The sequence below is a fragment of the Peromyscus leucopus genome, chromosome 8b, assembly GCF_004664715.2.
Source record: "Peromyscus leucopus breed LL Stock chromosome 8b, UCI_PerLeu_2.1, whole genome shotgun sequence".
Lineage (NCBI taxonomy): Eukaryota > Metazoa > Chordata > Mammalia > Rodentia > Cricetidae > Peromyscus > Peromyscus leucopus.
The window spans coordinates 88,621,607-88,643,814 of record NC_051086.1 but is presented as its reverse complement, the minus strand read 5'-3'; the positions used below and the strand labels follow the sequence as shown (position 1 = coordinate 88,643,814).

General features: G+C 42.7%; 1 protein-coding gene across 2 annotated transcripts in view; it reads right to left on the bottom strand.

Annotated features, from left to right (window-relative positions):
- The window catches only part of Nsf (N-ethylmaleimide sensitive factor, vesicle fusing ATPase), a 145,288-nt gene that overhangs the window by 34,110 nt on the left and 88,970 nt on the right, over nucleotides 1-22,208 (bottom strand). For both annotated transcript variants that reach the window (XM_028882667.2, XM_028882668.2), the window contains exons 10-15: nucleotides 17,196-17,361; nucleotides 16,451-16,525; nucleotides 15,896-16,083; nucleotides 8,022-8,117; nucleotides 7,078-7,234; nucleotides 3,398-3,531 (exon numbers count right to left, since the gene is read on the bottom strand). In XM_028882667.2, the coding sequence (XP_028738500.1) occupies nucleotides 3,398-3,531; nucleotides 7,078-7,234; nucleotides 8,022-8,117; nucleotides 15,896-16,083; nucleotides 16,451-16,525; nucleotides 17,196-17,361 (816 nt within the window). The remainder of the gene's footprint in view (nucleotides 1-3,397; nucleotides 3,532-7,077; nucleotides 7,235-8,021; nucleotides 8,118-15,895; nucleotides 16,084-16,450; nucleotides 16,526-17,195; nucleotides 17,362-22,208) is intronic.

The following is a 22,208-nucleotide window of genomic DNA, read 5'->3' as shown; positions in this document are numbered from 1 at the left end:
AAAAATAAAAATTTATAATGAAAATACTAATAAATATTGGCAATTCAAATCCCGAAGATTTATCCTAAAGTAATAAGGAGAAACCTGTATAATAATAAGTAAACTCAGCCACTATACGTATTAAGTACATGTTCTGTCCAAGAAGTGCCATGTTACTTTAAATCAATTACTCCCTCGTTTCATCCTCACACTCCGTGGCCTCTCCGTGGCGATCCTACCGTCTCAGTCTGCTGAGTGCTGGGATGGAGGTTATGCACTAGCATGCTCTAAACAGACATTACTTCAAACATGAAAAAACAAAGACTTCAAGGCTTTTAGAGAAAATCACTAACTCAAGGTGACAGAGACCGTAGTATGACAGAGATGGGATTCAAACTCAGGTCTATTTGAATCAAAACCCAAGTATTTAGTCGCATGATGTAAATCAACCTAATAAAAATATGGGGCAGTGATTTCTCTAGTTAGGTAATTATCTGTCTGTCTGTCCGTCCGTCCATCCATCCATCCATCCATCCATCCATCCATCCATCCATCCATCCATCCATGTATCTTTCTTTCTATCTACCTACCTACCTGTTTGTCTGTCTTTCTATCTATCTATCTATCTATCTATCTATCTATCTATCTATCTATCTATCTATCTATCTATCTATCTATCTGTTTTGAGACAGGGTTTCTCTGTGTACCCTGGCTGTCCTCAATAGACCAGACTGCCCTGGAGCTCAGAGATCCACCTGGCTCTTCCTGCCCAGTGCTAGGATTAAAGGTGTGCGCCACCACTGCCCAGTTAGAATATTATTTCCAACTGTGAAAAAAAAAAAAAAAACTTGGAAATAACCTAAAACAAAGTAATTTTTAAAAATATTTTTATTACTTTTAAATTAGGTATACGTGCCTGGGTACATGAATGCAAGTACCTGTGGTGGCCAGAAGAATCAGGTCCCCTCAAAGCTGGAGCCTGGGTTATAGTGGTTGTGAACTGCCTGATGTGGGTGCTGGGAACTGAACTCGGGTCCTCTGCAGTACGCACTCCTAACTTCCCAGAGGGTACTATTTAAATGGGTATTATTCAACCATTAATAACACTGAGATAAGCTGCAGTTATGTTTCATTTGTTTATTTATGGTTTTCTTTCTTTCTTTCTTTCCTTCTTTCTTTTTTTTTTTTTTGAGACAAGGTCTCACTATGTAGACCAGGCTAGTCCCCAACTCATAGAGATCCACCTGCCTCTGCCTCCTAAGTGTTGGGATTAAAATGTAAATACAGATTATTTTACTTTTTTTTGTTTGTTTTTGTTTTTCAAGACAGGGTTTCTCCATGTAGCTTTGGTGCCTGTCCTAGAACTCACTCTGTAAACTAGCCTGGTCTTGAACTCACAGAGATCCGCCTGCCTCTGGCTCCTGAGTGCTGGGATTAAAAGGTGTGCACCACCACTGCCCAGCAAGAAGACACTTAAAAGGAAAGAAATTCTTTTTTCAGAATAAAACATCACAAATTACCTGTGGTCTGAAAAGGACGTTAAAACACCCTTTTCCGTCCTCACACTAACATTGTGGGGACAAGAACATGGAGGAGGTAGTTAGGAGGACTGAAGAATGGCCTTTTCACTTCATCTCAGAATCAACCTGGGAGACCTGGAGTGTTCAGAGCAGTTGGAGCCCTCGGGCATTAGTCAGCCAGCCATTAGGTAACACCTCGGAAACTGAGTGCCGGCAAAGCTTTAGAGTATTTCTAATATGTTTCTGAGACACCTATGGTGCATTATTTTCTCTATTCCTAGTTCAGTTAAAGGAAATAATATTCCCCTACTCCAAGGAAAACAAAGCCTAATGTGGATTTATTTATTATTCTGTTGAGGCAGATTTTTTGTGGGGGGGGGCAATTTTAAGAGCACACGGATGATCCAGACAGTGAATCATGAATCAGAACAATTTTGAATAAGCTGGTACGGACTCTTAGTTTTATATTCCTTAGCTTTCTGCTCATCTAAAACTCTACCTTAAAAGGCTTCAGCAATTTAAAGATTAAATCATAAGTTATTAAGTCATTAATTTAACCATTTAAGCCTCTAAAATCAGCACATATTACCTTCCCCCCCCTCAAGTCAATTTGCAAGAGATTAAAATAATAAAAATGATACTATCTCACACTCACAAGGTGGCTTTGATCTGCAGAAGCCTAAAGTCCTTTTAAAAACTTTACAGAGAAGCAAGGGCCATCCACCCACATCTCAGAGCACTTCTGAGGGAGGAGCCAGCAGCAGCTGGAAAGCAAAGGAGTCTGCTGCCGTCTGCACAGGCTGCTGATTCTGAACAAGCACAGAAGTAAATGGTTTATGGCAACGCAAATACAACCAGCTTTTCCCCAAGCGCCAAGTTCAGGGACTACCAATTCCAAGGGTTACTTCAAGTTTCAACACAAGTAGCTTAAGGGTCACCTTTAGCGGGAAAACACAAGCTTAAAAGGGGGGAGTCGGGGTGGGGGGCGCTGGAGGAGGAGTTCAAGTGTAAGTGCTTGGCTGGCATGTGCCAGGCTCACTCAACAAAAACAAAACAACAATCAAGGTATGCAAAATTAGAATATCAACATCAACACAGGCACCAAGTGAAAAGAGACAGGGTTTCTCTGTGTGGATCTAGCTGTCCTGGAACTCACTCTGTAGACCAGGCTGGCCTCCTGAGATCCCCTGGTCTCTGCCTCCTGAGTGCTGGGATTAAACGTGTTTGCCACCACCGCAGCAGCCATTCCAGAGGTCTTCCTCAGTTTCTTGCCTGGATGCAGGTGAGATGGACCAGATACTTCCAACTCCACTCTGTGTCACTCTAACTTCACTAATGGCTCAGAGTGGCATTCAGAAAGTGACAGACAATTGGAGAAAGGGAGAAGGGTGAGGAGGGCATTAACTTGAGAATCAGGCTCTTCTTTATCACGTGATACACAACCGTCCTGTGCAGGGGTTCTTGAGAAAAGCTTCGATAGACATTTTAATCTCTGTTCTTTTGCAAACTATGGTCAACTTAATTGAACCTGAACAGTTTGGCTTGTATGTTGATAAAGAACTAAAGAAACAAAACATAAGAGAATTTATTCCACTCTACCTGACCCTCTTAAGTGATCTTTCTTTAATCAAATTGATATAGACAAGAGGTGAAAATTACTGTTGATACGTACTAAGACAGTAAAATTTGGAAGGCAAAGAAACTCTCAACACACATGCACCACAAAATTGGAGAATATGAAATAGTCACCATCTGCTCTCAAGTTCTGCTGACGGTTCTATTTGAGGTCAGAGTTGCTACGGTTTTGTACGCATGTGTATATAGGTACGTGTATGTGTGAACATAGGTACACACTCATCTGAGACTAGAAATGAAAATGAAAATCAAGATCTTGATACCTTCTTCATGGCCTGACACTTGGCCGTCTCAGAGAAGCCAATCATCTTATCCGGGGAGCAGATCTTGATGAAGGGGAAGTTGGATTCCTCCGCGATCTTTGCAGCTAGGGCAGTCTTTCCGCTGTGCGGAGGGCCTGCATGAAAAGACGGGCGGAGGGAAAAAGGCAGCCTAAGCACAGAGCACCAAACAAGTTGAAACCTTTCTCCACAAGGCTCTGAGGCCTCAACTAGTTGCTCATTAACATTTCCTGACAGTTTCACAGCAGACATGTTTCCTTTTATTTATTAGCAACTAAACTTAATGAACTGATTAGCATTTCTCAAAAGGACGGTGAAATGCATGCCTTCCTGCTTTCTCACATACCCTTAATCTTCCAACCTTCTGACTAAGCCAGAACACAAGGATTCTGCTTCTGAAAGAAAGAAAATGTATCCAAATGCATATCAGTATGTGAATTATTAGTTGTATCAAATATTTTTCTCTCTTGGTAACAAAAATACAGTTTTCTTAGATGGTATTGGTGCAGGGGAAACTGCTTTATTAGGAACAAAGGTGTCCTAAGGCTATGCTGAAGACTCGTTTGTTCTGGCAATCAAATCCACAGTCACCTGCAATCAGACTCACACCACCTCGTCTGTGTATTGGAGGACATGTCCTCCCTTCTAGTCATAACCAGTCAACCCTTCCTTGCCATCCTCTCTGGAATGGGACATTTAAATGCCACATTTCCAATGGCATTTAAATAAGTTTTGCAGATCTGAAAGCTCAATAATTAAGCCAAAACCCTCCTTCCGGATTTCATACTCCTCAACCTGACCCCTTCATTTCTCTTTAGAGTGGAACTTCCCTACGTATCTCCCCGGCAGCTTGACCTTCTACCTCTCAGCCATCCTCACCCAGATGTAGGGCCTCCACCACATGGTCAGCCTCCTATCAAGGTCACCAACTCCACACAGGTATTCTTCTGGCCTGTGAGGAGCGTGCAGCTCCTCTGTCCTGAAGCGCCTTTCTTGGCTTCCTGACAGCACACCCTCTCCCTTCTCCTTCCCCTCCATTATTCTTAGTCTCCCTTGTCATTTTTTTCCTGCTCTATTTAGTCCTGAACTGTTAACGAGTCTCAGATAAAAGTTCCAGACCCTGTCTGCATCTCATCCACCCCTTTCTTTAAGGACTCTCTCCACTCCTGTGACTACAAGGGCAGATCCCGACCTCGGGCAGCCATCCTGCTCCCATGAGCTTCAGACCTGCAAATCAAATAAGCTCATCAACACTGCTAATCACATCATCCTACAGGAACCGGGAATTCAGCTGCTCAGGAGTGAGTGCGTGAGCTTTCTTTCCTCTGCCAGTGTTCTCTGAAGAATAGCCCTGCTGTGACCAGGCTGAGGGTCATGTTTGACACTTTGCCCATATTTATTTATCTTTTTGTTTTTTATTTTCATGTTATTTTATTTTATTTTTTTGCTTTTCAAGACAGGGTTTCTCTGTGTAGCCCTGGCTGTCCTGGAACTTATTCTGTTGACCAGGCTGGTCTAGAGATCCTTCCGCCTCTGTCTTACTGAGTGCCGGGATTAAAGGCGTTCACCGCCGCCACCACCACTTGGCTTCTGTTTGTATTTTTAAAAGACTTATTTTCTTTTAAAAATTTATGTGTGTGTTACGTGTGTGTGTGTGTGTGTGCGTGTGTGTGTGTGCGTGTGTGTGTGTGTGTGCGTGTGTGTGTGCAGTGTGTCTGAAGAGGCCAGAAGAGGGTGTCAGATCTGGAGCTGGAGTTACAGGCTGTTGTGAGCTGCCTGTCACAGGGTTGAGTACTGAACTCAGATTGTCTGCAAAGCAGAAAGCAGCCATAACTAGTGAGCCACCTCTCCAGCACCCTGCCAATATTTAATCTAACCAGGATGTCTATGCTTCTGTTTCCCTGTGTCTGACAGGGGGATAAAAACAGTACCTATGGCTGGGTGTGGTGGAACACACCTTTAACCTGGAACTCAAGAGACAGAGGTAGGCAGATCAAGGCCAGCCTGGTCTATAGACAGAATTCCTGGAGAGCCAGGGCTACCCAGAGAAAACCTGTCTTGAAAACTAATAATAATAATAATAATAATAATAATAATAATAAACAGCATCTGCACTCACAGGCCTGAGGTGCGGCCTAGGAGACAGTGCCCGTGAAGTACTAATGGAGTGGCTGGCTAATAGAAAGGACCAAAAGAAAATGTAATGATAATTCCCATCAGCGTTTAGTCCACCTCCTTCAGATTTCTCAGATGCCTCCGGTACCACGCTGCTTCCACCCACAGGCAGTCCTCACTAGGCCAAGTCACCTGCTTCTACCCAGGAGCTTCCTGCAACTTTGGCTGCTCCTGTCCACTTCCCATCATCATAAAGCAGCCACAGTTACGTTTTCAAAATACAAACCTGCTTATGTGACTTCACTGCTAAAAAGCTTCCAAGTGGCTGCCCAGCGCTCCTAAGACATGATCGAAATCTTTTCTTTTTCCCCTCTGCTGCTGGAGATCGAACTCAAGGCTCCCCACATGCCAAGCAAGCACACACTCACTGAGCTACAACCAGCCCTAGGCAGGACAGGTCTTTAAGCTAGCCAGTTCAATTTTGTTATTATTATCATTATGTGAATGTGTATGTCTGCACGCCATGGCATGCCTGTGGAGGTCGGAGGACAACTTGGCAAAGCAGTTATCTTCTTCCTGTGGGCTCTGGTAACACCAGACTTGCACAGCAAGCAGCCCTGCAAGCCATTTCCCCATCTACGCCGGCAATCCTAGTTTAGCTAACCTTTCTGCTTCTAGGTCTTTCCTGCCAAGGGACTGTCCACATGCAGGTCTCTCTTGGTCAACTATCTTCTCAGTTCTTTGGCCTGGCCAGCCTCCACGCATCCTTTGGCTCTGGGCTCACCATGCTTCTTCTTTCAGAAGCCTTCCCCTCAGACCTCAGACGGAGCGAGGCTCCCCTGTCATCACTGGACTTTTCTGCTGTCAAACTAATGTTTTGCAAATGGAAAGTCCTTCCCTTCGCTGACTTGATAAAATATGAAGGATTACCCAAGGACTAAATGAAGCATCACCTCCAGCTCTCTGGCCACTCCTGGGCAAAGCACTTGCACCCCCACACCTTTGCACGTGTGTGCTAAAATTAGGGATTTCTTTCTTTCATGTCTTTTTTTGGGAGGGGGGCAGTTCAAGACAAGGTTTCTCTGTGTAGCCCTGGCTGGCCTGAAACTCACTCTGGCTGGCCTGGAACTCACAGAGATCCGCCTGCCTCTGCCTCCTGAGAGCTGGGATTAAAGGTATGCACCACACTATCCTGCAGGGTTTCTTTCTTTACAAGTCTTCTCTATGCCAAGACTGATGCTAGGCTGTCTTTGTCTCCACATCACAAGTTCCTGCACTGAGCTATGCAGTCTCTAGGACAGTTAAGTCCTAGAGAAGTACATTCTTGTGAGAAAATTTGCTGCTGTCGTGTGTCTGTGACATTCTACTCCCCTATTTCAATCTGCCCAACATCGGCACATAGGCTGGGATACTATTTGCCTATCACGAATGAAGCTTAGAACTGAAAATCATTTACCTTTCTGGAAGGTATGGAATAGCTCTTTAAAACAAATGCTGCCTTCTCTGGATTTTTCAAACCTTTAAGGCCATCACATCATCCTTCTTACCTTCCAGAAGGACGCTAACCAATGGGGTCCGGTCACTGTTTTTAGTTTGCTGGACCAGCAGCTCTCCGTCATCCAGGACACGGGTCACGGGGTCACCCCACTTGATGATTCCATTCATAATGTAACTTGCATAGTCCTCTTGGTTTGTGCCAAATGCCTATGGAGGCAGAGGGAAGGATAGAGTATTTCAGTCTTTAGTATTGAAACTAAACTATCTCATCTTTTTTTGTCTCTGTCACTGTGCTGTTTGGGTCACACAACCCATTCCTTGCCATGTCCTCTCGGCAGACATTTTGGATTAAATGATTTATGACCAAGAAACAAAAACTGTCTCATCTCCAATGCATTGGATAAAAACTGGCAATAAAATCAAGTCTAACTCCACGGAGACTTTGGAGAAGGACCAAGCTGAGGATTGATATTGAGCACAGTGGTGGGGAGCTCGGGTAGCCCATATAAATCCCTCTGCACTGTGGAGGCAGAGGCAGGCAGATCTCTGAGTTGGGTGTTGGGAACTGAACTCAGGTTCTCTGTAAAAGCAGTGAACACTTAACCATTGAGCCATCTTTCCAGTTCCCAAGGGTTCATTTTCCATGTCATTAGAGGCTGACATGGAAAGGAAGGATTGAATTGAGGTTTCCGTAGCTTGAGGTTATGTAAAAACCTATAAAGTTCAATATGTAGAACTAAGAAATAGAAAGTCTCAAAACTGAAAGGGCTGCTTTGTAAGAAGGTAAGATCTCCATTACAGGAACTATTGGTCAAAGACCCAGCAACCAGTGTTCACTGATGGCTACAGTAAGATTTTCTCATGCTATAAAACCATGGGTAACAACAGGTCCTGAAGCACAGGGTAGAAGGGCATTTTCCCTCTTCCATAGTAGCAATCATCACTCTGCGGGCCACACCCACTCTGCGGGCCACACCCAACATTGCATACTCACTGGTTTGATGTCGTTCTCCAAAGAAGCCAGGAAGTCTCCCCTCGTCACCTGCAGACTCTCTGCTTTCTCCATGTCTACCTCCACTTTGGTACTGGCCTGAGAAGAAATAAAACAAAACCAAAGAGCTTAGGAAACTTAACAGTATTCCCAGTCTCTGAATAGAGGAGTTAAAAGAATATTTTCACATATGAAATTCTCAAATACCTGCAAATGACATATGTTAAAGAGGTTAATAGCTGGAATATATACCGCTCCTAAAACCCAATAACAAAAACTAGGTACTTGAACAGGCATTTTCTCCAAGGAATGGAGACAATGATGGCCAACCTTGGCCAAACATCAGCATGTCCTCTAAAGCCTTCCCAGACATGCTGTGACTGTCAACAGCACATTAAAAGATGGCCAACACCACTAATTCTTAGAGAAGTACACAAAGTGAAGTGTGGTGCACACCACTATCAGGAGGTTAAGGCAAGAAGGAGGAGAAACTAGACCCCTGGGTTGTTGACAGGAATGTAAAACACAAAAACTCCTCACAAAAATGAAACCAGGACTGGGGCCAGGCATGGTGGTTCATCCCTTTGCTCTATCTCAGCACTGGGAGGCAGAGGCAGGAGGATCTCTGAGTTTGAGGCCAGCCTGGTCTACAGAGAGAGTTCCAGAACAGCCAGAGCTACACAAAGAGACCCTGTCTCAGGGAAAAAAGAGGGGGGAAGGAAGAAAGGAAGGAAGGAAGGAAGGAAGGAAGGAAGGAAGGAAGGAAGGAAGGAAGGAAGGAAAGAAGGAAACTGGATTGCCTATAATCTAACCACGTCTCCTTTGATATATATCCAGAGAGCAGAAATTTGGTCTTAGGCATTTTACAGCCATGTTTGTTCACAAGGGCATGGAACGGGGCAGCTGAGGTGAGGAAGCAGCCCAGATGTTCACCGACAGATGAATGGACAAGCAGACATGTTATGGACACCCAGCAGAGTATTATTCAGTTTCAGAAAGAAGGAAATCTGAGCATCACACAACACAGATGACCTTGAAGACATTGTGTTGATGGAGGCAAGCCAGTCACAAAAAGACACACACTGTATGACTCTACTTGAATGACATAGGGTACTCAAGGTCCTACAGAAAACAGAGCTATAGTTACCTGGGATGGGAGGAGATGGGAATAGAGGGTTACTTTTTTAATACATACAAAGTTTCAGACTTACAAGATGAAAAGAGTTCTGAATATGGGTGGTAGTGATGGCTACATATTATGAATGTGTTTAATATCACTAAAATGTACAATTATAACAGTTAAGGCTACATCTACTTTAACACAACAAAGAAATACTCAGGGACAATGATGTCCAGCCTTGGCTGTGTATCAGGATGTCCTTTAGGGTCTTTCCAGACATGCAGATGCCAGCAGCCCCACCTTGAAGGACGCTAAACAGTTCAGTGGGGGGCCCAGGCACCTCTCATTTTAGAAAGTGCCACAGATGATTCCGGTACTGAGCTGAGTTTAAGAACCATGAGTTACTCCAGGAGACTAAGAACTTAAAACTCTGATTTGTACTCAAGAACCTACGTGCCAGCCCCAAATACTCTGCTCCCTGCACCTGGAGCTCGCACTTGCACATCTGGAGAAGCATCAAGGCCTCTATCAGCACTTGGAGCTGCCTGGACCTGATGAGTGATTAAGATAGCAACACTTTTTTTTTTTTTTTTTTTTTTTTTTTTAAATGTGACTGGGCGCACTCCCAATAGCACAAAGCAAGAGAACTTCATTTTTAAATTGATATCACGGCTTTTTAAAAAAGGCATCTTAAAAACAGTGACTATAAAACAAGACTATGTTAGGCACACATCAACCTTCCATGGATATTATAAAATATGAGTCATGTTCCTTTAGGAACAGACTGCTAAGACATCAAAAAAGAAAAAGAAAAAGAAATAGACATTTAAAAAGGAAAACTCAGCCTTGAGGGATAAAAAGAACGATGTCAGGAAACTGGATCAGGATGGCAAACAGAACACATGCATTTGTTTCCTTTTCTGCTCCAAATCCCAGCAATTGACAGCAGCAGGAAAGATGAAAAGTCACAGCCAATCTGCCATTCACCGGAACAGTCTTAGGAGCAGAGGGCAGAGAAACTGATTAACACAGAAGAGACGACAAAAGGGCGGGAATTTTCCCCAGCTGGAGAAAGGTGTGTCTTTGCAGTTCAATGAGTGCTGATCAGGATCAATAGAAAGAAATCCAGCCTGTCTAGACACACTGGGGCAAACCCACTGAACATCAAAGAAGAAGGTGAAGTCCCAGAGCCTTTCTGAGAAACAAAAACAAGCCCATAAACCTGGACTAGAACCGGTGTGATGGTTCTTGCTGGCAATATCAGGAGACAATGAAACCAGTAGTCACACACACAACTAGATATCCGCTCTAGAAACGGCTCTCTTACTGTACCAGAAGACATAGAGGAGCACTGTTCAACAGCATTTTTAAATAGCCACAGCCAGAAGTAATTTAATGTTAAATAAATTATTAGCTCATTCATTCAATATATTTATCGAGTGCCCCCAAAAATAAAAATAAAAATAAAAAAGCATGAAATAGGATGTGCATGTTCTCTGGCCTCATGGCTTGTGCAGGCTGGCCTCAAACTCCTGGGTCCAAGTGAATTTCCTATCGCCATCTTCTACAGAAATTCACTATCATGCCCAGTCTAGCTATTTTGTATGTGGTAGCTTACTAGACTACTGGACATCAGCCCAAAATAATGGAGGGACCTTACAAGTGCTAACATGCAATGCTTTCCAAAATGTACTGGAGAATGAAAAATAAAAATCTCAGTACAATTATACTTGTGCCCCTTTCTATAAAGTATGTGTGTCTATGAATACAAATGTGGAGAAAGCAAGTAGCAAAGGTATATCTCAAACGCTGGCTAGCTCTAGACACGGGAAGGGAAGGGCTGTTTGAGCTATTCACATTTTCCCTGTATATCTGGCATCCTTGAATCCTTAATACCTGAAACAGACTGGCTTTATTTAAAAAAAAAAAAAAAAAAAAAAAAAAAAAGAGATTTATTGATCTCGGTTTAGGATGCTGAAAGTCTAAACAACATGGCGTAGGCTGTGGCAAGGGCCCTGGAGTAAGGCATGTGTAGGAGGAAGAATTCCCATCTCCAAGCAAGAGGCCAGAGGGCTTGCTTTTCTAAGAACCCTCTCTTGAGCACTAACAGGGTCCATGGAGTGATACTTCCGTTTTTCCTAAAGACAGTACCCACAGGGACCTAAAGAGATGGAGGCAGGAGGCTCTAGAGTTTGAGGCCAGCCTCGTCTATTGAGCCCTTACCTAAAAACACAGATACAAGTGATTAGCAGAGGCCCTGAGTGTAAGGGGATGGAGAGGGTGGTTCCCACACTGGCACACTAGTGTTTATTTCTTACTGCTAGTAAGAGATTCTGAATGTTCCCCAAACCAAGAAGTGTGTGAATATGCCAGTTATCCGAAACTATTCATTATATATTGCATACATGTATTAAAATTAGCCTACATATAAGGCTGATTGTTAAATGTCAATTATATATATATATATATATATATATATAATATATATATATGTATATATATACTGAATATTGTAGCTTGTACATGCAATCCCAGCACTTGGGAGGCTGGGGCAGGAGGAGGAGTTCTGGGCCAGCCTGGACTACACAGTGAAGATAGTCAGGACTACCCAGAAGCCTGAGTCAACAACAACAGACGATTGTAACGAACTAAGATGGCTAGGAGTCGGGGAGGAGAAGAAAGGGTTTCCAGGCACTCTGGGAACTTTTAAAGTCACCTAACTGTAAATAATATTCTAGTGCTGAATTATTCTGCTTGGTCATTAATGTTGGGTTTTTCCCAGTTAACACCTACTATTTTATCAATATCAACACAATTTTATTTTTAAAACTCAACAATTCTGAACTTCTACTCATTCAAAAGACCTTTTTTTCCCCATTTGGTTGAGTTAATAAGCTATTTTTGACATTTTATTTGTATCAGCTAATCAATACAGAAGCAGCAACACCTACCAGCTGAGACACACCAGACTCATAAGCTCGTATTTCAACACCAGCAAATATCAAGTGGTCACCCTTACGCTTTGTAACCTTCTAAACCTGACCTTTCCAGGCTCTTATCATTCCTCCGAAATTAAGGGAAGAATGACTTTAATCAGCCAACAGGTCTCCGGAAAAGAAGAAGTAATTTTGTTGAAGTTCACAGACACAGCTCCGAGAGTTGCTCCAGCTCTAACTCCTGTATTATCCCTTTCAACAGATCAGGGAAGAAATTTGGGTTATGAGTCTTCTCTACCTGAAGCTGAAATTCCTCTCAACACAAAAACAACCAAATGTCACGTGAGGGTCAGCTGACCACGAACACGGGCTCAAGTGTAATGACACAAACACCAGGTAGTTCATGACTGGATGTCCTGCTTGTTTCAGAAAACCTAAAACCACTGCCCACCAGGAAGCCTGTCTTGTTGACCCAGCTCAATCTTTGCTTTGACCCAAATGTTCTGAAAAGGAGACAGAAATAAAACTTGGTGTGTGTGTGTGTGTGTGTGTGTGTGTGTGTGCCCTAAAGACTTGCATATCATAAAAAATTGCTGAATGCTGTAGACGTTTTAAAGTTCTAACAACTTTCAAATTTTATTTCTTAAATTTATTATTAGTATGCCAGGCAGTGATGGCGCATGCCTTTAATCCCAGCACTTGGAAGGCAGAGACAGGTGGATCTCTGAGTTTGAAGCCAGCCTGGTCTATAGAGTGAGTTCCTGACCAGCCAGGGCTCCACAGAGAAACCCTGTCTCTAAGAAGCAAAATAAATAAATAAACATTAGTGTGTGTGTGTGTGTGTGTGTGTGTGTGTGTGTGTGTGTGTGATGTGTACGTATGGGTGGGGGCCTGCACGACACTTTGTGCTTGTGGAGGTCAGAGGACAATTTACAGGAATTATTCCTCTCTTTCTACCAGGTAGATTCTGGGGGTAAAACTCAGGTTGGCAGGCGTGGCAGCAAGCACCTTTACCAACTGAGCCATCTCACTGACCTCTTAATCTACACTGTTTGTAGCAAGGAAGGAGAAGGAAAAGAACAGGAGGAAGATGTAGACTTAAAGGTTAGAATACGGGGACAAGCAACCCTGTTCTGTAAAAGCCTTTTCAGGCCACAGAGATTCTGCTGCAAAATCAGCTCTGCCATTAGAGCACAAACACAGCCACAGATAAACACAGGACCGGGTGTGACTGTCTTCTTTTAAAGCTTTATGCAGAAGAACTAGTGGTTGCCTGGGTCTGGTCAAGTGTGGTCTAGAACCAAAGATGGATGGCCCTAAATAAAGACCACGTGCTCGACCTCACTCTTCAGGCCGTCACTTCCTGCCTGATCTGTTACAAATGTCCCCCTCTCTCGTCCAGTGTCACCAACTGCACTCTCAGTTGACGCAGCCGCCAGAGAGACCTTATGTTGTAATACTATGTCACCACTATGCTTAAACCTCTTCAGGGGTGTGACGTGACCCACAGGAAAGTCTGCACTTCTCTGCAGAGAACAGAAGGCTCCCTGTCTCCTCCTCTGCTGCTCCTGACTTTCCCTAACTCTGCCTCTAGCATCCCTCCCTTCCGTGCTGAGGCAATATGAAGTTACTCTAACCTATCATGCTATTTGTGTCCCGGTGCCTCTGCAAACCTCCCTTTTTACACACCAAGAGCTACTCACATACTTCTGGAAAATTCCTCTGTGAACGCTTCTCTCACCTCACAGTTGATCCCATCTGATGTCTCCTCATTTCCTTTATCATGCATTATTTTTGTGTTTGTTTGTTTGTTTTCAAGACAGGGTCTCTCTGTGTAGCTTTGGAGCCTGTCATGGATCTCACTCTGTAAGGCAGGCCTCGAACTCACAGAGATCCGCCTGCCTCTGCCTCCCAAGTGCTGGGATTAAAGGAAAGTGCCACCACCGCCCGGCATGTTTTCTATTCTTGTATACAGTGTGTGCTGATCAACAGTAGGCAATTAAACTTTGCAGTTACAGCTTTAACTGCTTGTACAGTATATGACACATATCTGGTACTAAACAAACTTGTTTTTGAGAGGGGTATTGAAACAGAGTCTTGCTATGTAATCCTGACTGGCCTGGTACCTGGTCTGTACCTCAAGCAGGCCTTAAACTTAAAGCAAACCTCTTGCCTTAGCTTCCAACTACTGGGCTACAAGTTTGTACCCACCAGGCCCAGTAATAAACTATTTTTTATTTACATTTTTAAAAGAATTTATAATTTATTAATGTGCGTGTGTGTGTGTGTGTGTATGTGTGATGGGGGAGGGGCAGCATGTGTGACAGTCCATGTGAACTTGGGGACTTGGTTCTCTCCTACCTCACATGGGTCTGGTGGTCAATTCAGGTCATAATGCTTGCACGCTCCATGCCTTTACCCACGGAGCCCCGCACCTGCCTGATAAGCTATTTGGAGTCAAAGTCAGCTGGAGGAATCACACACGCTATGGGATTAACTACTTCAGGAAGGAAGGCGGTCGAGCATTCTTGAAAGGGAAAAGGGGAAAAGGTTTAAGCAAAGGACAGCGTACACACCAGGTAAACGATGAGTGTTGAGGTTCACAGAAGAATAACAACAAAACAGCAGGAGCCGAGAGGCTGAAGACAAAACAGTGTGGTAACCAGTGAGTGCTTCAGTTTGGCTGGAATATGTAGTGACGAACTGGGGGAGACCTGGAGGAGCCAGTTAGTCGGATCTGAAGCTAGGCAAGGAACTATGAGTGTGCTTTGCAGACATGGCTGCCACGAAGGTAAAATGATCTGAACCAGGGTAGTCAGTGAAGAGGAAGTGGGTGGTGGCAACCACGGTGGAAAACTGCTCCAAGACAGACCCCGTCATGACAGACGGCCTGACGAGGACACAGAGGTGACTCTGCAATCTTAACCTGGGGACCTGGGGTCAAAAGAAACAGGAGCAAGAGGAAAAGTGGCTGGAGAATCTCATATCTGAGATCAGAGACAACCCCCGAGTGCTGTTCTTACACGTCAATCAGAGGGTTAGGAGACGGGCACTTACAGATGAGACGGACGACTGGGAGCTACGGAATCACAGGAGTAACTGCAGCATGAGAAAGAGCCAAGGGCACTTATTTCTCAGACTTTACTTATCAAAATACTCGATGCACATTTTTACCACTGTGTCTATAACGTGGCTGTACTAAGCTGCGCACAGTAGAGCACGCCTGCAATCCCAGCTACATGGGAACCCGAGGCAGGAGCGTCATAAGCTCAAAGCGTGTCTTGATATGCCACAAGCCCAAGGCCGGTCTGGGCAAATTAGCAAGACCAAAATAAAAACAATAAAAGGGCTGTAGCTCAGTGGCAGAGTGCTTGCAAAACATGCATTAAAGGCCCGGAGTTCAACCCTCAATAGCACACACACAAATCAGAAACTAACACGTTGTACTAGTCCATTTTCCTGACTGAACCCCTTGAGGGAGAAGTTCAAGATTCACTAGCAAGTATCCAGTGTTTGCACATGCAGCAGCTCCTGGATGAGGAACTCAGCTTCTTTAACAGAGTGTACCTTAAGAGAGCACAAAGGTTGAAAACAACGATCTTCAGAATCCTCTGTCTGCCGGTTGGTAGTGACCAAATACCCTGGTGGTCACACTGGGCTGACACCGCCATTTGTTCTTCAGTGGAAAACCAATCCCCGCTCCACCTCTCTCGACACCAAAAGTCAGCATTACTCTACTTGACCCGTGTGGTAAAGAGAGACAGAATGGCAGCCTGGCACTCCCAGGCCACATGCTCCACCTGGTCATCGTTTTTCCTGACCTTTATGTGTCTGTTCATGGCCGTGGACTGCGCTGCTCGCACCAGACCTTCCAGCTCAGCACCACTGAAGTTCTTAGTCTCCACGGCCAGTTCCTTAATGTCCACGTCTGCAGACAGTAACTGATGCCCTCTCATCCTGGCTGTGTGGATATGAAGGATCTGTAGTCGACCCTTCTCGTCGGGCAAGCCTGAGGAAAAAAAGCAGACATTGTCCTGGTCTTCAGAGTCCATCAGAAGATACGTTTACAATCCCAATGCTTCTCTTCTAGGCAATGAGACAGTGAGCATTATTTAATATGACATTGCTCTCCTTAATGAACTCTGAAACCACATGTAAAAACACAGGTATGCTGGCATACACACACATACACCACACATACATACATGTTCACACACACAACACACATGCACACCATGCACATGTACATACATACACACACACACACACACTGCACACAAACACACGCACACACCCACCACATGCAAACATACACACACACCACACACATGGATACACACATGCACACAGACATACCAGTGACCTACTTTACTTACCTATCTCCATTTTCACTTCCAGTCTTCCAGGTCGAAGGAGAGCCTCATCTATTAAATCTGGTCTATTGGTCATTCCTGAATGCAGATATGAAGAACAGTGAGCAAATGATCAGAAGTAAAGGAAGATAAAATGTACTTCAGTCTATGTAAAAACAGTAACCTCCCAGCTGGGCAGTGGTGGCGCACACCTCCCAGCACTTGGGAGGCAGAAGCAGGTGGATCTCTGAGTTCGAGGCCAGCCTGGGCTACAGAGTGAATTTTGGGACAGCCAGGGCTACACAGAGAAACCCTGTGCTGAAACACCACCCCACCCCACCTCCCCACCCCACCCCACCCCAAATAGTAACTTCCCTAAGGACATTTTATAAAAGCCAAACACAAAGCAAATAACACTAAACTAAAAACAGCGTTTATTTTTTTTTTTTTTATCTAGTAGAAAACACTGCAAGACTTTGTAATGAAATGCCTTTTTAAAAAGAGAACTGTTTTTTAGGGTTCAGCGAGAGCAAGTAAGTGGCTAAAAGGAGAGAGGGATACAGCTTCTCCAGCTCGCAGGTCTCCCCTCCTGTAGGGAGGGGTTCCAATGGCCATAAAGCAGTAATGTTTTTCCCTCCTAAAAAGCATCCCAGGCAGCAACTCCGAACACACAACAGTTAAAACGCTCTGGGAGAGCAGAGCAGGCACCGAAGCCCAGACGGGTGAGCCAGAGGTTAGTGTGCAGGGTTGCCCTTTACTTCAGACGTACCAATAACCAGGATGTTGTTCAGCTGCTCAACACCATCGATCTTGGACAGCAGCTGGTTGACAACGGTGTCATGAACTCCTGTGCTGCCAGCCATGCTTCCTCTCTGCTTGCAGATGGCATCGATTTCATCAAAGATGATGATGTGCAAGCCACTGTTAGCGCCAAGCTAAGAAGGAAGGGAATTCTGTCAGAGGTCACAATCTGAATGCATTATTAAACAAACTAATCAAGAAAGGCAAAACAAGGCATTCTACAGGTTGATTTTGGTGCATTTTGATTAATAAATATAGATGAGTGTAAATTAAATCATGGTTGTCGCCCTCTCAAAGGCGTTTGAATTGCAAAACAGCTTTCACTAGCTTAAATTAGCATGGGCTTTCTAGCAATTTATATTTAGTAATTAAGCTTCCTGTGACGGACCCGAGGGAGGAACACACTAGAAAACATCTTCCAACTTTAACTGATATGGTTATTATGGGATGTGATGACATATCAATGTGTGCATACAACATATAATGATCAGGTCAAGGTAACATATCCACCACTTCAAGCATGCAACACTTCTTCATTTGGGAGGCATCAAAATCCTCTCTACTATTCTGAAATATAAAATTAATTGATGTCAATCATGATTCTTTTACTTTCTATGTTTAACACTAAAAAGAACAACAAAAAAATAACAAAACAGAAGAGAATACACATAATCTAAACATAAAAATATATAAATGACATAAATTAAGTGATGAGCACAATGAACCTAAGGATTAGATGTGGTTATATTAATCTCTGGTAAAAATACAATCGCTGTTTGGAGGGCACGAGACATGTGCTTTGTTTGAGACGGGTCTCTCTATATAGCCCTGGCTGGCCTGGAGCATCGACTCACTCACTTCTGCCTCCACACACCCAGCCTGTAAAAATGCAACCTTTCAAAGAGGCTGACGGGTCACTGAAACGGCTCAGCAGGTAAAGGCTTGATGACCTGAATTCAATCCCTGGGACCCACACAGTCTAAGAACTGATTCCCACAAGTTTTCCTTTCACCTCCACACACATGCCATGGTACATACATATCCACAGTCACACCCATACTTACACACACACAAACATAACACACACACACACACACACACACACACACACACAATTTTAAAAGAAAGGGTCAGGGATGAGCGATGGTTCAAGCCTGATGACCTGATCAGATCCCTGAAATCTCCATGGTGGACAGACAGCTCCCAAACAGGAGGACCTCCAAAAGGTCAGTCCTTGCACACAAACACACACAAAATAATTATAATCAATTAAAATAAGAGATGTATTTTTACCTTAGGAAATATGTTAACAGCAAAAGTTATAAAACAATTAAAAATAAAGTTAAAAACTACTCATCACCTAAAGATAAATGGTATAAATATTATAACAAATTTTTATTTTTTTATATTTACAGTTATTTATGGTGGTGGTGGTGGTATGTGTATGTGTGTGTGTACATTTATGTGTGTGAGTCATGGATCACAAGAGGTCAGAGCACATCTTCTGGGAGTTGGTTCTTTCCTTTCACCATGTGATCTCAGGGGTCCTTTACCCACTAAATCATCTAGGTGGCCTCTACAGATTTCTACACTTTAATTTAAAAAATGGGAACTCATCACACCTTGTATTCTCTTAAACACTTACTGTTCTCTGAAAACAATTTCAAGTACTTATTTTTGTTTCTAGTTGTTTTAAAGTAAAATATGTTGCTTTTATTTGTTAAAATTATTTTCATGAAAAAATATTTTGATTGTATTCTTTCCCCTCCCCCAACTCCATCCAGATCCTCTCCACCTCCCTACCCACCCAACTTCACATTCTTTCTCTCTCTCAAAACAAAAACAATACAAAAAAATAAGTCAAAACAAAATGCCATCAACAAAAAAACAATAAGGAAAAAAAATACCAAGACAAAAAGCATGCATGCAACACAGACACACAACCACAACTGCACACACACACACACACACACACACACACACACACACACACCATGGAGTCCATTTTGTGTTGACTAATTCTCCTGTGCATGGGTCCTGCCCTGGAGTGTGGTTGATATATTCAGTGACAATCAGAGAAAACTGATTTGTTCTCTTCTAGCAGGTATCAACTGCAAATAGCTTCTTGATTAGGGGTGGGACTCTGTGTCCTCTTTCTTTTCTCCCAGTGTGGTTTTATCCAGTTTAAACTTGAGTAAGTCTTGTGCACACTGTCATGGTCTCTGATTTTATATGTGCATCAGTCCTGTTGTGTCTGGAAGACTGTTCCCTTGGAATTATCCACCACCTCTGGTTCTTACCATCTTTCTGCCTCTCTTGCCTATTGGTCCCTGAGCCTGGAGGAGTTTGATTGTTGTGGAATAATTCTCTTGTACACTGTAAAGATTTGTCACTTGAATTGGTTTAATAAAATGCTGATTGGCCAGCAGCCAGGTAAGAAGGATAGGCGGGGTGACCAAACTAAGGATGATGGGAAGGAGAAGGGCAGAGTCAGTTGATGGGAAGGAGAAGGGCAGAGTCAGGAGTCACCATCCAGATGCACAGGGAGCAGATGAACATGCCATGCTAATAAAGGTACTGCCATGTGGTAAAACAAGCTAGTTAGTAATAAGCCTGAGCTATTAGCTGAGCATTTATAATTCATATTCAGCCTCTGAGTTATTTGGGACCGGGCAGTTGGGACATGGAAATGTCCATTTATATTAATAAAGACATTCCATTTAGGGCTGAGTATGCCAAAAGTCTCTCACTCTCTCTAATTGCAAAATACCTAATTGCAAAATATACAATGTGGGAAAATATATGAAAACATAAAGAGATCATAACCACCAAAGTCAACTAGCCAAAATATTATTACTGTGTAATACTCTCAGCCTGCTTGCTTTTCCAGTCTAGTTATTACCTTAAATCCAGAACTACAATATGATTATTAGTAGCTCTCTAATATTTCATCATGACTGGTTTCACAGTTCAACCCCCAAACTCTACATTAATTCCTTTCTGCTAGATATTTAATTATTTCTAATTATATATTTCTAATTATATATGTTGCTGCAATTAACATTTTTATATGTAAATCCTTGACAAAATACATAATTACTTCCTAAATACAACTGTTAGGTTAAAGGGATATACTGGATGTTTTAAAGACCTTAAAATAGAGTGTCAAATGCTTTTCTAAAATAATTCGTTGTTGCTGTTTTGTAGTCCTGGGGATAAATTTAGGGTTACATCATCAGTCCCCTCAGAAAAAAATTGTAAATCAGTTTAGAATTCCACAATGCATGACTGTGCCTATTTTGTTCTGTTCTCACAAGTAAGAAATATCAGAAACTTTAAAAAATAATTACCAATGTGCTAGTACCTTTCTCTGTGTGTTTCATTGGTTTTAATGGTACTAGGAACTGAGTTTTCTACTTTTTTTTTTTTTTTTTTTTTTCGAGACTGGGTTTCTCTGTGTAGCTTTGCGCAGTTTCCTGGAACTTGCTTTGGAGACCAGGCTGGCCTCGAACTCACAGAGATCCGCCTGGCTCTACCTCCCAAGTGCTGGGATTAAAGGTGTATACCACCACGGCTTGGTTAAATTATATATATATATATATTTTGGTTTTTCGAGACAGGGTTTCTCTGTGTAGCTTTGCACCTTTCCTGTAACTCACTCTGTAGACCAGGCTGGCCTTGAACTCACAGAGATCCACCTGCCTCTGCCTCCCAAGTGCTGGGATTAAAGGCGTATGCCACCACAGCCCGGCTAAATTATATATTTTTGAGCTGGAGAGATGGTTCAGCTGTTAAAGGCTAGGCTCACAACCAAAAATAGAAATTATATATTTTTTACCATTGCTAAGTTTTTCTTATTATTTGATTTGTCTCCTGTATGTTTCTTTCATTACTGATTTATAAAAAATGCTTTTTAATTAGGTCTATTAATATATTTTGTAAATATTTTATTTCAGTTTGCCCTTGGTTATCTTAATATTATTTATAGCATATTTTTTGCTAAGTAGAAGGTACGTGTTCTCTTTGGTTTTAGTATTGAAACAGTGTCTTAGGGTTTTATTGCTGTGAAGAGACATCTTGACCTGGCAAACTCTTATAAAGAAAACATTTAATTGGGTGGTTTACAGTGTCAGAGTTTCAGTCCGTTATCATCATGGTGGGGAACATGGTGGCATGCAGACAGACATGGTGCTGGAGGAACAGCTGAGAGTCCTACATCTTACAGGCAACAGGAAGTCGACTGACACACTGGGCAGCATCCTGAGCACAGGAAACCTCAAAGCCCGTCCCACAGTGACACACTTCCTCTAACAAGGCCATATCCACTCCAACAAAACCACATCTTCTAAGAGTGCCAATCCCTATGAGATTATGGGGGCCAATTACATTCAAACTACCACAAATAGCCAATATCAGCTTTTATTTTTATTGTTTTCTGTTACTTTTTAAAAATCCATCTCCATTATATAAACTGATGGTCACCTACATTTTATTCTCTTTAAATTTTTACAATACATACTAATTTTTATCTGGTGGGGGTTTCTCTCTCTCTCTCTCTCTCTGTGTCTGTGTTGTGTGTGTGTGTGTGTGTGTGTGAAAGCTCTTACAGAGGACTCAGATTTGACTCAGCACTCTCGTAGCAGCTCACAAACAACTGTAACTCCAGTTCTATGGGATCCAATGCCTTGTTCTGGTTCTGAGGGTACCAGACATGTATACGGCAAATGTATATGGTATGTTCCTGCATAAACATGCAGGAACTTACAAATACACACCAAATAAAAGAAATAAATGTCTTAGCTTATCCAATAAAAGCATTTAGAACACTTCAAAGGAAAAAACAAAAAAAAAAAAAAAAAAAAAAAAAAAAAAAAAAAAAAAAAAAAAAAAAAAGAAATAAATCTTTTTTAAAACCATTTTGAACCATGTTTACTTCTAAATGGACATCAGAATCATCCTAACATATGAAAACCCTCCACCA